Source organism: Malaclemys terrapin, chromosome 18 (assembly GCF_027887155.1).
Source record: "Malaclemys terrapin pileata isolate rMalTer1 chromosome 18, rMalTer1.hap1, whole genome shotgun sequence".
Taxonomy (NCBI): domain Eukaryota; kingdom Metazoa; phylum Chordata; order Testudines; family Emydidae; genus Malaclemys; species Malaclemys terrapin.
Window position 1 is genome coordinate 4,831,641 of NC_071522.1, and position 16,775 is coordinate 4,848,415.

Sequence of the window (16,775 nt, forward strand, 5' to 3'; positions counted from 1 at the left end):
CTATGGTTCCACTACAGAAGCAAAAGGAGTATATGGGAACTTTACATATGGGTCCATATTCCCTGCAGCCCATGGAGCTCTGAGAGCTGAGGTGGGTCCATAAGTCTCTTCTGCAAAGGGAGTGTGGCAACAGCAGGGATCTACTGCAGCCTTCCGCAACCTGTTTTAGAGGGGAGTAAGGAAAGAAGGGGAAATATGTCCTGCCCCAAAGCCCTATGGGAATTCCTTCCAACAGCTGTGCTAGTTCCACGATTTGGCTCTAACTCAGTGGAGTTACACCTTCCAAATGATAGGACACACTTTACTAAATCTTCTACTGGCCTATGGCTACTGGCAGCACAAAATTGTTTGAGTGCCAATGGCCAAGTTATCAGGATTGGTCCCCCCGATCCTGGGGGGATAAGAGAAAACACCAGTGTGAAGGCTCTTGACATGCCCCCCAGGAATAGAAACATACCAGTCTTTGTTATCTCCTCTTCTTGCAGCTCTAGCATTTCCCTCTTGTAATTAGATGCAGACCCCAAACAGATGTTTATATCTGGAAATATGTCATGCCTTTGTGCAGTTGAGCTTTCATCAGAGCGACCAATTCGAGACTCAATCAAGTCCTGTAACATAAGGAAGGTTGTGAGCAGAAGTTTATTTGGTATTCCAATGTCTTCAGCTTTTATTTTAAACTGATTTGCCCAAATAAACAAAAGAAAACTCAGACCCAGACTTAAACAGAACAACTTGACCTTTAGGAGACAATTAACTCTGATTAACCAAATACGATTTTAAAAGCATAAAGGCTACAATCATGAGAGTCACCTTTAAGTCATTCTTCAATATATAGCGAATATCCTGAAGACTCATGGAGCGGTCGTTTTGTTTAGGCGCTAGACCTGTCTTTACAATGTCATAGTACGGGTTAGGAAGCCTGACATCAGTTTCCAAATGTTGCCCAGAAACTACGAGTTCTTTAATACCTGAGCCTTCAAGCCCATTCCAGGGAAGAGTTTCTGTAAGACATAACAAATACTGTCTGGTTTACAGCATGGCCCTAACCAAAGAAGGGGAAGAATCACAGAAACAACTGCCACTGTAAATCAGACCAACAGTCCATCTAGTCCAGTATCCTGTCTCTGACAGCCAACACTGGATGCTTCAGAGGAAGCTGCCAGAAATCCCGTAGTGGACAATTATGGAATAACTTGCCCACAGGAAATTTCTTCCTAAACCCTCTCAGTAGTTGTTGGTTTATCCCTAGGATAATTTTTTTCATCCCATCTGCTATAACTGTGGATGTTCTCGTTATCAATATAAAAGTCTAATCCTTTTTAGAATTTTAATAAACTCTTTGCCTCTGTGATACCTTGTGGCAATGAGTTCCATAAGTTAACTGTGTGCTGTGTAAAGAAGGATTCTCTTTTATCTGGTTTAATTTGTTACCTTACATTTTCATTGACTGTCCTCTTGTTTTAGCATTATGAGAAAAGGTAAATAGGAAGAAGTGCCTCATTTACCTTCTGTAAACCACTGTTTGTTCACCACCTCCTCTTTAAACAAAGCAATCCCAAGTGTTTCAGTTTCTTTTCATATGAAAATCTTTCCAAGCTACTGTCATTTTTGTTACCCCTCTCTGAGCCCTTTTTATTTCTGCTATATAATTTTTCAGATAGGATTATCAGAACTGAACATAGTATTCCAAGTGCGCACACGACACATTTGTATCACAGCATATTTTTAGTATATTGTTCTATCCTGTTCTTTACAGAGACTAACATTTTGTATGCTTTTTGGACCAGCAGTGCATGTCGAGTTTTCATTAACTTCTCCACAATGATGCCTATGTCTTTATCCTGAGTTATTATAATAAATTTAGATCCCAGCAACATTTACCTTTAATTCCAATTATTCCTTCATTCAATGGTGATTTTCAGCCTGGAATTTTATCTGCCATGGTGCGGCCCATTCATTTAGCTAGGTAACAGCTTGAAAATTCCTCCCAGTCTTCTCCAGTCTACACCAGCCTATCTAATCTTGTGCCATCTCCAATGTTATCATCTCACTTTCCCCCCATCATTATTAATGATTCTAGTACAACCCCATAATGAAATTTTGATACATTGAAACAAACACTTGTAGGCAAATTATCTATTATTTCTTCACTGTCCCTCCAGAAACTTTGCTGAATCCAGTGTTTATTTCACTAGTTAAAAAGGGTGCTCCTAGCTTCTCCCCAAATATCAGCAGGTTATGCAGAAGGTTAGAGGAGCACATCTCATGCAAATAAGACATGTGATGTCTTCTTTTCTTTGCAACTCTCTTTCCCATAAGAAGAAAACTTTAATCGCTAAAGGAGCTTTGCAGGAGGGTATGCAATCACCTAAGGAGATTGCACTGACACTTCATGTATTCAGGGTACTCCATGATAACTCAGGGTATGTCTACATTGCAATTAGAAACCCACGGCTTTTGGGCTCAGGCTGCTGAGCTGTTTAATTGCTGTGTAGACATTTTGCCCCAGGCTGCAGGCTGAGCTCTAGGCAGCTGGGCCCCTCCCACCTCACAGGGTCCTAGAGCCCCAGCTCCAGCCCAAGCCTGGAAGTCTACACTGCAATTAAACAGCCCCGCAGCCCAAGCCCCTCAACCCTGAGTCAGCCAGAACGGGCCAGCCGCAGGTGTCTAATTGCCATGTAGACATACTCTCAGTGACAAAAGTCTGAACCTCTTTAATTATACCTGTGAGGGCTTCCTGCATTACTATACAGAAGCTATAAATGTCTGATTTGACTGTGGCAGCCTTTTCGAGGATCACTTCAGGAGCACACCACTTATACAGCTGGGCTGGGACAGGAACACGTGTGAGATCACTGTGGTCTCCTCCATCCTTGCTGCCAGAAGGGAACACAAAACAGGGTCAAATTTGGGAAACCATAACATATGATGAGTAGCTGGTCTATCCAATGTAGTAAGAGACAAAAGGATTCAATAAATCATGTTTAGACTGGGAAACAAACCAATCAATGTCAACTGAGTTGGATGTTTGATTAATTCTGTCTAGGATGTTAAGTTAAAAATAGACCTACCACTGCAATGCCTCCTTTGGAAACTCTGACAGTATGAGATCCAGCAATTAATTTCTTTATTTTCATATATGCATTTATTTTAAATGATCCACGCTATACACAAAATTTACCAAAAAAAAAGGAAAACCAGCTCAAAAGCAGCTTTTTGAATGAACATTTACAATATTTTATAGAAATAAACAGCTTGTATTGGCACATTATAGAAGAGACCTCTGTTGGTAAAATTAAGATATAGCAGTCTATTTCAAAGCTTTATCCTCAAATAAAGACAAACCAGAGGTTAAAGATGTCCAAACTATGGGGTATTTTTACAACTAAGTCTTTCACTCTGGTCAGCATTCATAGCACAGGTGAAAGACTAGTGAGTTGTGCCATCTGGCTTGTTTATATTCATTTGGCAGTGTAATGCCAGTACTTCTATATGATTAAAAGTTAATTTCCCTCTACTCTCCACACAATAGTTACACCTCATTCTTATTCATTTTAAACTGAGAATAAGTGTTCTTTAAAAATCATTGTCCAGGACAAAGGATTTTTTCTGATTCTACAGATGCTCATTTCCCCTTAATTTAATATTGTTAAAGGGAATATGGTCAGATATTTTAGGTAGAGACCACATGCTAGTGAAAAGCAGTGCTGCAGGCTACACTTCATGTATATTCAAGAGAAACAATTGACTCAAACCTCATTTCTGTCAAAATATTGTACCTATCATGAACACAAGTAAGACCTAAGACTTATTTATAACTGAAAGAAGTTAACAGGAGTGGAGAGGAAATTTCTCTATTTCTTTCAGTTAATTTCCTTTGCATACTTGGCAATTTTTTTGGCTTATACTCAATTTCACTCTTTTCCTTTAAAGTCTTATCATCCAGTTTCTCCTTTTCTCAGCAAACACCTATAATCACCACCCGGGAAGTGAAAAAACCCATCTGCACTTTTTAAATTTTAAAATGGAACTTTAAAAAAACTAAAGACATACTATTTAGTGCCTAAAACCATTTTAAAAAATAATATTTTTTTAAAAGTTCAAATTAACAATATCCCTTCACACGGGAAATAAACGTGTATAAGACAGAACAGGAAAGTGATAAAGCTTGGCAAGAGGCTGCTATACCTCATTTTCACCAACAGAGGGGTCTGCTAATATATGGCAATAATTATTTCTACAGAAGTTGAAATATGATTCTTTTTCAAAGATAACTTGAGGTGTGTGTGTAAGCACATGCATATATATATTAGAACCCTCTTTCTGGGTTTGGTTCAATTCCCATTTAGCCAATGACAGTCCTTCTATTAACATTAATGGGAGACGGATGGATCCCATACTGAAATAATGTTATTCAGAGAGAAACCGCACCATGAATGTATATATATGCAAGGTGCTGAGTATCCCTAATTTCAGTGGAAGTTGTGGGGGCCCCAGGCTCTTGTAGGATCAGATTTCATAAGCAGAGGTTCATTATAATCCGAATACACAAACTATTTACACTAGAGGAACAGAATTAAAGTCTCCAATAGGATTTGTGTCTCTGTATGGTCACTAGATGCAGGTTCCATGTTCTGTTCTATGTCTCTATTGCAGTGCCTTTACACTAGAGTGGAACAGAGACCTTTCTTCTACTGTTAACCTCTATTTTCAGTTATTTATAGGGAAGCCATAAAAACTGAGATCACCTGAAATGTATGACACTGAATGAGAACTGACCATGTATCTGAGCCATGGAGATGTGAAAATCCCTCTCCCTACAGTCAAATCTGCAACGCTGTCAAAGAAAGATTAGGATGGATCTCTGTGGCATTGCTCATGCACGGTGATCCACAAGTAATCAGGAGAGCTGCAGGATCACCCTGACAACAGAATTCAGTCCTCAATTTGGCCTCACCCACCCACCTTTCCAAGTAACAATGCGATAATTCTTTACCTTTCTATCATGTACTCTAAGTTGGTTAACTTTGCCTCACCAGCAGAAACAATTTGTACAGCATAAGAAGTGAGTGAACGGTGGATAAATCCACGTGAGTGCAAAAACCTCAAAGCATCATTAACCTGAAGCAGCAGATGCACAATTGTCTCCATGTGCAATACTGGGAATTCTGAACGCTGGGGGGAAAAAAAACACAACAGAAGAGTCAAGCATTCACATTGCTGATAACTGAAGAGCAACATAATGCAAAAGCTATTGTTAACTTAACATCAAAGGTGGAGAAATCAAAAAGTGAAGGTTTTGACTGTAAAGTTAACTCAATCCCATTGCTCATGAAGAATAGTATATGATCTATGTAAAACCAAACAGTAATACATTAAAAAGAACAGAAAATAATACATATGTGCAACATGCCAAAATTAACATTGTAATAGAAACAGATTTTGGAATTTCTCAACTTTGTCTTTTATTTCTCTACCTCAGTGATAATATTTTGCATGTTTCCCCCTTTTGTTAAAGAAAAATGGGTAAGCAATCAGTCATGGGAAAGGGAGAGGGAAAACAATTAGCACCAATAACAGAATGCAAAACAGTTGATAAAACCTATTACTCAGTGTTGTAACTCCGCTCTAATCTGCCCTTTGATACATATAGAATCACAGAAATGTAGGGTTGGGAGGGACCTCGAGAGGTCAGCTAGTCCAGCCCCCTAAGCTGAGGCAGGACAAGTAAACCTAGTCCATCCTTGACAGACATTTGTCCAACCTATATTTAAAATTTTCCAATCATGGGAATTCCAAAATCTTATCTGGAAGCCTATTCTAAAGTTTAACTATCTTTATAGTTAGAAAGTTTTTCCTAATATCTAACCTAAATCTTCCCTGCTGCAGATTAAACCCATTATTTTTTATCCTACTGTGACACTAATCACCCCTTCATTCACACACTACACACTACTGAAATAATCTTTGTACAAAATATAACTTGCGAGGTGAAATCTAATAACTCATTGATCATTAATGTTCTTGTGTGATATATGTATTCAGTGTGTATAAAGAGTTATGGATATATGCTAGAATTATGATTAAAGTGTGTTTAAACCAGGCATATCAGGGAGAATTGTGAACCAGGTCCATCCTAAAGAAAATCATGTGTGTTTACCTCAATTTACATATAAGCAGTAAACAAGACCATCAAGACAGCAGAGGAAGGAGATGGCAGGAAACAGAACAATTTGCATGTCAGCAAACACCAATGGGGGAAGCAAGAGCATGGAGCTTTCTTCACCATCAGACTCCATGTCATCTTCCTCTCACCTTGAAAAAGAAGAATCCATTTCAAAGGTTTACTGGTCTATAATGAAAGGGGGTCTGAACCTCAAGTGATAAGCAATTGAATCAACTGATAGTATATAATATTACTGTATTATAAAAGTGAGGCCTTTTCAGAAAGCTAATGACATATTGGTAATTAATATCATTGTGAAACGTATGCCTCAATACGATGAGGAAATATGGATACTTGATGATGATCTGTTTTAAAGTCTGTGCCCAATCAGGTTCTCTTCCAGACATGAGAGATGGCAATGAACTATCTACCAGTCTCCAATTAAATTAAGCAAGGTGTGACCAAAAACAATGGAAGGACCATTTACACTAAAATCAGCAGGGGGTTAGGAAGTCCACAAGAAAGGAATAACAGCATGGAGACATCCTGCCTCTTGAAACAAAGGCACGGAACTTTGGAAGACAGAAGCAAAGACAGAAGCCATCTTTGGCATCCCTCACTAAACAGACACAAGGGAACAGAGCTCTTGCAGCTGAGAAAGAAGAGTCCTTTAATCAAGGGGGTGTTGAAGTCTCTGGGAACTGAATATAGGTGAGAAAAAAACATCTTGAACAAACCTGTTCCTGGCTAGATTAAGTTTTAGACTTTTAGATGTATGGTTTCACTTCTATTTGTTTGTAACCCTTTCTAACTTTTGCTTGGCATCACTTAACATATGTCCTGTTGTTAATAACTTTGTTTTATTTTTATTATAAAGCAACTCAGTGCTGTATTTAAATGGAAGGGTATACTTACCCAGATAAGTTAATCAGCTGTTATACATTTTTGTGTCTTTAGAGGAACAAACAGAGCACATGGTTTTAGGAAAATTCAGGACTGGGAGTATGTTGGAGTCATCCTTCAAGTAGTAACCAAGGCTGATAGAGACCAGGGAGTGTGGCAGATATGTTGCTATGAAGTGTTGTTGTCACCATGTTGTTTGCAGGATATTAGAGAGACAAAGTGCGAGATGTAATATCTTTTATAGAACCAACTTACCGTTGGTGAGAGAGACAAGTTTTCGAGCTTACACAGAGCAATCCCTTAGGTCTGGGGTGTGTTGCTGGCAGACTCCTGAGGTCACAGCTGCAGTTTTATATAGACACTCAGGGTATGGCCTGCATGCTTGTTGCTGATTATGAATATCCCAGGCAGGGAGTTACAGTAGCAAATTACTTGAGGCACCCATAGTTACGGGGCAGGCAATGACTCAGCCCCCCCACTGGTCTGGACTGCACCCCAAGCCTACCTTCAGTGGACATGGAGAACAACTGATCACAGTCCTTATTATAAGCCATTAACGTATTTGAAAACGTATCATATACCCCTCCAGTCTCCAGTTATTTTAACCTTTCCTCATAGGTCAGGTTTTCTAAACCTTTTATCATTTTTGTTGCTCTCCTCGGGACTCTCTCCAATTTGTCCCCATCTTACTTAAAGAACTGGACACAGTACTCCAGTGGAGGCCTCACCAGTGCTGAGTAGAATGAGAAAACTTACTTCCTGTGTCTTACATATGACACTCCTGATAATATACCCCAAAATTATATTAGCCTTTATTGCAAATGCATTGCATTTTGGACTCTCATTCAATTTGTGATTCACTATAACCCTCAGATCCTTTTCAGCAGTACTACCGCCTAGCCAGTTATTTCCCATTTTGTAGTTGTGCATTTGATTTTTCCTTCCTATGTGCAATACTTTACACTTGTCTTTATTGAATTTCATCTTGTTGACTTCAGACCAATTCTCCAATTTGTCACAGAGATTTTGAATTCTAATCCTGTCCTCCAAAGTGGTAGCAACTTCACCCAGCTTGATTTCATCTGCAAATTGTATAAGCATACTCTCCACTACATTATCTAAGTCATTAATGAAAATATTGAATAGTACAGGACTCAGGACTGACCTCTGAGAGGCCCCAGTTTGACAGTGAACCATTGATAATTATTCTTGAGTAAAGTCTTTCTTTGAGTATAGTTATACACCCACCTTATAATAATTTCATCAAGACCACATTTCCCTATTTTGCTTCTGAGAATGTCACATAGGACTGTGTCAAAAGTCTTTAAAAAATACTCAAGATATACAACATCTACTGTTCCCCACCCCACTACACACATACACCATCCATTAGGCCAGTAACCCTGTCAAAGAAGGAAGTTAGGTTGGTTTGGCATGATTTGTTCTTGATAAATCCATGCTGGCTATTACAATCACCAGCCAATTACTAATCCTATTATCCTCTAAGTGCTTATAAACTGATTGTTTAATAATTTGTTCTAATGTTTTTCCAGGTATAAAAGCTGTGAAGCTCTCAGTGAAGTCACTATTAATTGAGTACCTGAGTTCTAGAGCAAAATTTGACTCAGTTACATTTGCAAATTATAATAATTTCCATGGAATGGGACTGCGGAAAGGATCAACTAAATCAAGGGTAGGCAACCTTTCAGAAGTGGTGTGCCAAGTCTTCATTTATTCACTTTAATTTAAGGTTTCGCGTGCCAGTAATACATGTTAACGGTTTTTAGAAGGTGTCTCTCTCTAAGTCTATATTATATAAGTAAACTATTGCTGTATGTAAAGTAAACAAGGTTTTCAAAATGTTTAAGAAGCTTAATTTAAAATTAAATTAAAATGCTGATCTTACGCCGCCAGCCTGCTCAGCCCGCTTCCAGCCTGTGGTTCTGTTCACCTAGGCCTGCAGCGGGCTGAGCAGGGCCTGTCGCCGGGACGCCGGCTGGCAAAGGACCGGCAGTCGGGACCCCAGACCTGGGGGTAGTTCAGAGGTCAGGGCAGAGGGTGTGTGTGGGTGGGGGGGGTTCAGAGGTCAGGGCAGAGGGCAGTGGGGATGTGGGGGGTTCAGGGCAGAAGGCCGGGAGTGTGGGGGTTCAGGGCAGAAGGCTGGGTGTGGGGGGGGGGGTTCAGGGCAGACGGCTGGGGTGTGTGTGGAGGTGCAGGGCATAAGGTTGGGTGTGTGGGGGGTTCAGGGCAGAGGATTGGGGGGGTGTGGTGGTGCAGGGAAGAAGGCTGGGTGTGGGGGAGGTCAGGGCAGAGGGCTGGGGGGGGTGGAGGTGCAGGGCTGAAGCCTGGGTGTTGGGGGGAGGTCAGGGCAGAGGGCTTAGGGGGGTGGGGGTGCAGGGCAGAAGGCTGGGTGTTGGGGGCGACTCGAGGTCAGGGCAGAGGGCTGGTGGGGGTGGGGGTGCAGGGCAGAAGGCTGGGGTGCTCGGTTTGTGGGGGTGCTACCAGCCCCCTGCCCTGAGCGGCTCATGGCAGGGGGCTGGGAGGGATATGCCCTGTTCCACCCCCTTCCCCAAGGCCCGTCCCTACCTCTCTCTGCCTGCTCTACGGAGCAGCAAGCACGCTACCGCTCGGCTCTGCTCCGCTCCCCCTCCCGCTCCCCAGGGCCATCGCCGGCAGGGAGAGGGAGGGGGAAGAGGAGGGGCCGAAACGCACCAAGCTGTGGGAAGAAGCGGGGGAAGGGGGAAGCTTGGCTGCCGCAGGACCAAGCTTCTGCCTCCTGCCCCCACAGGGGAGAGCGGTGGGTGGGGGGGCTGAGTGGGGGGGGGGGCAGCCAAGCTTCCCTCCTCCCCCGCTTCTTCCCCCAGCGTGGCGCTTTCCGGTCCCTCCGCCCCTCCTCCTCCTCCTCTCACCGGGCAGGCAGCGTGCCACTCAAAAATCGGCTCGCATGCCGTGTTTGGCATGCGTGCTGTAGGTTGCCGACCCCTGAACTAAATGCAAGATAATGGCTACAATTAAGTGAAAAAGAAAATAGGTGTATTTAACTAAAATCTCCAGCAGATGGCACCAGTGAAATTTAACAAGTGAAAGTTTAAAAGACCTAAAACAGACAAGATGGTAAAAAACAAAACAAAAAAACCCCTAGAATTATGGTTAGTGTACACTACACCAAAATCCCATACTCTTTTGCCTCACCAAAAAAGTTACTCAGATAATTTTCGTCCAGGGACAAAAGCCCTTACAGCCGTCTCTGAGATGCCCCTCGCCCAGACACTTAAGGTGCGACCGGGTCACTTCTTGACATAAACCTGCCACAGTCCAAGCACAGTTTAAAGCCCTGGTACTGAGGTATACCCGGTGCCGGTGAAAAACACTGGGGGAAAGACCACCCCGAAGGCAACTTATAAGAAAATCTTCACTAACTATAACTACTGTGCTAACTACATACACGAGGATAGAGATACTGTGAAGCACGCGCTCGCCAAGGCAAGAGTGGTAGGGAGTTCCAGCTAGCCGTCACTGGCGGTAAGAAGGAACTGAGTGGGGGTCAGGTCAGCAGGGCTCTATATTGGCGCCATGAAGGCGCGACTCCAGAGGGCACCAAGGCCGACCCTACGGATACTGCTAAGGGAAAAATCTTGCAGCTGTTGTGCACGCGGCCCATGCACACCTGATTGGAATTGACATGAACAAGCATTCGAAGAAGAACTGATTTTCCCATCTCTGTGACCTAAAAGGAATGACAATTACAACTGCAACTTCTCAAATCACATCTGAAAGGACTTAGACTTAGTGAATTATACTGGGTATGTGCAAACCAAGAGACAAAAAGGTAATCCAGTGAACGGTCTTAGGCAAGGACCAATATTGTTAGGTATGATACTAGAACCCCTGAAACTTTATTAAGCAGATTTGTCATGGTTACTTCCCAGTCTGGATTGATTTCAGAATTCTCCCGGTAGGCAACCAGCCAGAAGTGGCAGGATTTATGGAAATATGTTTATGAATGTATATATATATGACATAACTGGAATATATTTTATGCTACATATGCCATGTAACATATATCTGTAAAGGTTATGATCTACTGAATCTATTCATCCTATTTGTATGCATGTGTCATTGTTGTATTCAAAGTTATGAATATTGGCTGTGTACTTGCTTGATTTCTAAGTAGCCTTAGTAAAGCATTTGGTCAGCGTCTTGAGAAAGGAATGTGCAAATTAAGTGCCCAATCAAGAAACACTTAAAGGACAATGAATCTTGCAAGGCTCCAATCCACATAAGAAGTCTACCTGAGGACGTTCAGGGTAGCATGTAAACAATGGCTGCTGCCTGTAAAAACTGAGTCATGCATGGACATGTGACTTGCCCATGTGACTCCAAAACTCCATCTTGGAGCTGGACTTTGCATAGGAGAGAGGAGGGGTTCTCCACCCACAAGAGAAAGTCTATTTAAACCCCTGGGAGACCCCTCCATTTTGATCTTCAGCTGGCTCAAGAGATAGCCCCCAAGGATACCTGAAAGAAACTAGAGCAAAGGACAGTGACTACAGGGGGTGTGAGTGATTGCTGGACCCAGACTAGAAGGAGACTAGTCTGTAAAAGGAAGCTTACTGGAACTCCTCTGAGGGTGATGTTTTTATCTGTATTAGGCATAGACTTGCATGTTTTATTTTATTTTACTTGGTAATTCACTTTGTTCTGTCTGCTGTTACTTGGAACCACTTAAATCCTACTTTCTGTATTTAATAAAATCACTTTTTACTTACTAATTAACCTGGAGTATGTATTAATACCTGGCGGGGCAAACAGCTGTGCATACCTCTCTATGGGCGTTATAAAGGGCAAACAATTTATGAGTTTACCCTGTATACGTTTTATACAGAGTAAAACGGATTTATTTGGGGTGTGGACCCCATTGGGAGTTGAGCATCTGAGTGTTAAAGACAGGAACACTTCTTAAGCTGCTTTCAGTTTAAGCCTACAGCTGTTAGGAGACATGGTTCAGACCTGGGTCTGGGTTTGCAGCAGGCGAGCGGGTCTGGCTCAAACCAGGCAGGGCACTGAAGTCCCAAGCTGGGAGGGCAGGGAAAGCAGGAGCAGAAGTAGTCTTGGCACATCAGTTGGCAGCCCCCAAAGGGTTTCTGTGATCCAACCCGTCACAGCAGGATTCTGTGATTCCAGGTAAACTGTTATTGATGTTTCCAAATACAGAAAACAAGCACTCTCCCAACACACACGCACATATCCAACATCCTTATTTTGAACAATAATATAGGCCTTGTCATGCTTCTATTGAAAGTCAAGCAAAACCATGCCCCTCTGTTTTTTGAGGCAATAATTCAGTCTCCAAGTCAATTACCACAACGTGGGAATATGGTAAATGGTGAGCAAAACACAAGGATAATGGCTTTACTGCTGTTACAGGGTCATACAAGCTTAATACCAAACTACTAATCCTTGAACTCCTACAGTAACAGCCAATCCTGACATTTCACTGGTCTCTGCAATGGGGGACAAGTCACTGTGAATGTTCAGGAAACTGAAATGGATTCATACCCATCATTTCATTTCTCAAAAAACAGAATATACTCCCTGTTATGGGGAGTGGGAACAGGTGCCTATCCTAGCCTGCTCTCAAACAGTCCACCCACTGTGTTGAGTCAAAAACTCAACCCTTCCTGGAGCTTGGCTTTAGGGTGACCAGACGTCCCGATTTTATCAGGACTGTCCTGATATTTGTTTCTGTGTTCTGCGTCCCGACCGATGTTCGGACTGGACACTGGACAAAAAAGCACATTTGCCCTCCACTCCGGCGCTCACGCCCCCCCCCCCCGGCCCCGACTCCGTCCCCTCCTTCCCCCATTGGATCCTTCCTCAAATCCCCACCCTGGCCGCGCCTCTTCCCCAAACACGCAGCCTGCATTCCCCTCCCTCCCAAGCTTGTGCGCCGCTGATCAGCTGTATGGCGGCTGCACAAGCGCTGGAGGGAGGCCGCCAGACACCAGCGTGTGGTGCTGCGTGGGATGTGAGGGGGATGGAGGGAGGAGGAAAGGGGGATGGAGGGAGGAGGTTTGGAGGAGGGATGTGTGGAGGAGGGTCAGGCATCTACCAGGAGCGCGGGAGGGAAGGAAAAGTTGCCACTGCTGCCGGGGGCTAGCTGGGCATGGCCTGGGCTGCGTGCAGGCAGCAGCCGGGGCTGGCTTTGGCCCGGGTGGGCGGTGCAGCCCGGGGGCGGAGAGGGGCTGTGGGGGTGAGACTTGTCCCAGGCGGGGCGGCCAGCAGACAGGGGCTAGGAGCCGGCCGGGGTCCCCGGAACCCATAAACTTCCCTGCTGTTGTCGGGGAGCCCCGCGCCTCTCCCGCTTGTCTGCGCTCCAGCGGCTCGACCCGCCGGGAAGGAGCCGCTGGAGCGCAGCTGAGCAGGAGAGGCGGGGTCTCCCCGACAGCAGCAGGATGCACCGCATGTGCCCAGGGGGGACCGGGGGGGCGGGAGGCTCCGCGGGGCCAGAAAAAGCCCCGGCTCCCGCCCACTGCCCAGCCCAGAGCCCCAGAGAGCTGCTCGGGAGACCGGCTGCCACTGCAGCTCAGCTGTGCCAGCCCCGGCCCCCTGCATGCCCGTGCCGCGCCCAGCCCCGGGCTCGGAGGCTCCTGCAGCTGCTTCCAGGGGAGAGACAGCTTTGTCCCTGCCCGGTCCCGCTATGGAGTTCTGCCTCCTTGCGCCCATCCAGCCTGTGCCCTGCCCGGGGCCTCACTGGAGCCATACGCCCTCGCCCACCCGGACTCCTGTGCTTCCCAGCGCCTCCTCTTGGTCCCCCCGATGCCCTCTTTATCCCCGGCCCCCTCTGCATTGGGGCCACCTTTTGCCCTGGGATGGGCAGCGCGCGTGGCCGGGACACTATGTACGATCCGGCAACGTGGCTGGGGCCTGCTAATGCCCGCCGCCCCTGCAAAACTGCTTTTTTTTCTCCGCCGCCATATTTTTTTGCTCCGCCCCACCCCCATCCCCCGTGTCCCCTGTGATCTGGTCACCCTACCTGGCTTATTAAAGAAATTACCAAGAAGCTAACATAGCCTAAACCTTTTATCCACAACTAAGAGCTAAGAGAACCACCCCTTTATTAACTTTCTCCAGCTGACACAATAGTTGCAGAATGGGGTGTAGCAGGCAAACACTGCCAGCCTGTTAGAGGGAGTGGCTACTGCTCTGTGATGAGACAAGCCCCTAAGTACTGTACATAAAGGGAGTTAGGATTTCTCACATTTTGTTTCTAAGTAAAGATGCTTCTCTCAATGAGATGAACTTAGCACAGAACACAGGGGATGCTGGTATCCAGTAAAATCTCTAATTATGGGTAATTTTTATTTTAAAAATAAATAAAAAACAATCGTTCCATTTACCCTTTCATGAAGGATGCTATATAGTGAACCAAAGTTAACTCTCTCATACACCAAACGGGTTTTTTCCAGATCATTGGACAGACAAACTGCCATCAATTGCAGCAAATGAGGATGACGAAGTTTACTGCAAAGGAGAAAAATCCCAATATTATCACACAAATAAGACATTATATTAAAAGAGAAATAAATGTCTGGCCTCTTGGATCTTTTCACACAAAATGTTTTTAACTTACTATTAGAATAAGCAAAATAGGCTGGTAGGAAAACTGTTCATAGAGAGGCACTGATTTTTTTTATTGTTGACACCATAAGAACCTGCAATTATGCTTTCCAGGATCTGCACAGGAAAGTACTTGTATCGGTTGGGGGAGATCCTGCCTACTCCACATTACACCTCCCACTGCTCATTTCAGAAAAGCTCAAGAGGGGAAAGAACAGTAGAACTGTAAATCCTATTTCCAGAGGAAGGAGTAACCCTGATTCATTATTTTCTGAGCCAGTCATTAGCTAGGCTGAGGTGACCTCTACTTTCTTGCAGGCCCCAGGGATGCCCAAAGACCTGACATATTGTAGGCATTTTGCATTCGCTCTTACCTGCTATATTCCTGTTCTGCTATTAGAAGATCAGCTAAACGTAGCTTACTACAGTTCTGATGTGGTTTAAGGCTGAGCTCCTTCACTGTGACTCTGCTGCTGCCCCACATTAAACTACAGGAGGAGAAGAGGAGACTCTAGTCACTCTATGTGTTCAATAGGTTCTTTGGTTACAGCATCTCTTACAAACAACAGCAAAGTTTCCCAGGATTACAAATCTGTCTCCTGCTGTTAGTAACATGCCAGTGCTTTGATAACCCTGGCAATAGGCTCACAGCTTCCTAGACAAGCAATAAACTCTCAGCTTGCCAAAGACTAGCTGCAGTGAGAAAGAGACATGTTTTGGGGAGAGAAAGAGGAGTGCAGCTTGACAAACCATATCCCCACAGTCCTAGGCAAAAAGCCACAACACTATGAAACATTCCTCACGGAGGCAATATTAACCCACTGTGAGACAGGCTAGATCTGCTGGGAAGGAATGGGTCAGCAACCCAGCTGACCCACTGAATGCTCCTTTTCTGGCAGAATTACTTGCTGCAGCAGCAGAAAAGGCAAAGAGGGTTTGTATTTGGAGATCTATAGTCAGCTCACTCTGGGTCTGAGCAATTGAGGCACATCCAGGTATGCCCTGGAGCTTGAACTCATCCTACCTAAATACAGTCTATGAGCCCCACCCAGAGGCCAATACTAGCCAGAACATTTATTATTATTAAAACATTAATAGACCTAAATATGTGTAGGCTGGTTTAACCATGAATGGGGATGGGGCCACGATAATGGTCAATGAATATTAAAAGGAGGCAAGACAACACATTAGTCAATGTATAACATAGGACAAACCTCCACTGGTAGGGAGATGGACTGGGTGAACTTAGGACTTTTCCATCTCCAACTTCTATGATTACTGGGCGTTTATGGGTATGTCTACACTGAATTGTATACCCAAGTCTGTGGAACTCAGGCTTATGAACCTGGTGTTTCCAAACATGCGCTTGAGTGTCCAAGCTGCATTTTAAACCTGTGTTTACAATTGCTGGACTCAGGTCTCACAAGTCATGCTAACATGTCCATACTGCACTATGCAGACCTTCTGACTCAGGTCTGTGGTTTGACCTGTGTCAAAATGACATGGCTTGGACCTAAGTTACAGCAAGACTTCAGGCTCTGACCCACACGCTTAGCAGGATCGTAGGACCTGGGTCCTGAGTGCTTACTGACAAGCAGACTCTATTTGTGTGTGGAAAGAAGGGGAGCTTGGGCTCAAACCTGAGTCAGAGCCCAGACTTACGGCTTGTCTACACTGCCACTTACAGCACTAAAACTTTCCTCGCTTAGAGGTGTGAAAAAAAAAACCTGAGCGATGCAAGTTTCAGCGCTGTAAAGTGGCAGTGTAGATCTATGAGCTGAGGGGTGAAAACATTAGTACTACAGCGCTGGGAGCTGTGTTCCCAGCTCTGGTAGCTATTCCCCTCGCGGAGGTGGGTTTTTTACAGCACTGGGAGAGCTCTCTCTTACCGTCGGCTGTGTCGACATACCCTATAAACACAAGGAAAAAATCCAGACAAGCCATCTGGTCCAGTAGTTTGCTGATGATGATGCATATTAAAAAACACCTGAAAACTGCTGAAGAGTCCACTCACTTTGTCATGATCATGTACGGTCCAGTGTGGAAAGAGAATGTTGGCTCATCATCTGCCTGAACTACTTCTTTA

General features: G+C 44.3%; 1 protein-coding gene across 1 annotated transcript in view; it reads right to left on the reverse strand.

Moving 5' to 3' along the window:
* Positions 1 to 16,775, reverse strand: part of TEX14 (testis expressed 14, intercellular bridge forming factor) — a 37,274-nt gene extending 20,499 nt beyond the window's left edge. Inside the window, exons 1-7 of the mRNA XM_054008640.1 lie at positions 16,704 to 16,775; positions 15,064 to 15,177; positions 14,470 to 14,593; positions 4,997 to 5,175; positions 2,725 to 2,876; positions 811 to 1,001; positions 458 to 608 (exon numbers count right to left, since the gene is read on the reverse strand). Coding sequence (XP_053864615.1) covers positions 458 to 608; positions 811 to 1,001; positions 2,725 to 2,876; positions 4,997 to 5,175; positions 14,470 to 14,593; positions 15,064 to 15,177; positions 16,704 to 16,717 — 925 coding nt within the window. The 5' untranslated portion in view covers positions 16,718 to 16,775. The remainder of the gene's footprint in view (positions 1 to 457; positions 609 to 810; positions 1,002 to 2,724; positions 2,877 to 4,996; positions 5,176 to 14,469; positions 14,594 to 15,063; positions 15,178 to 16,703) is intronic.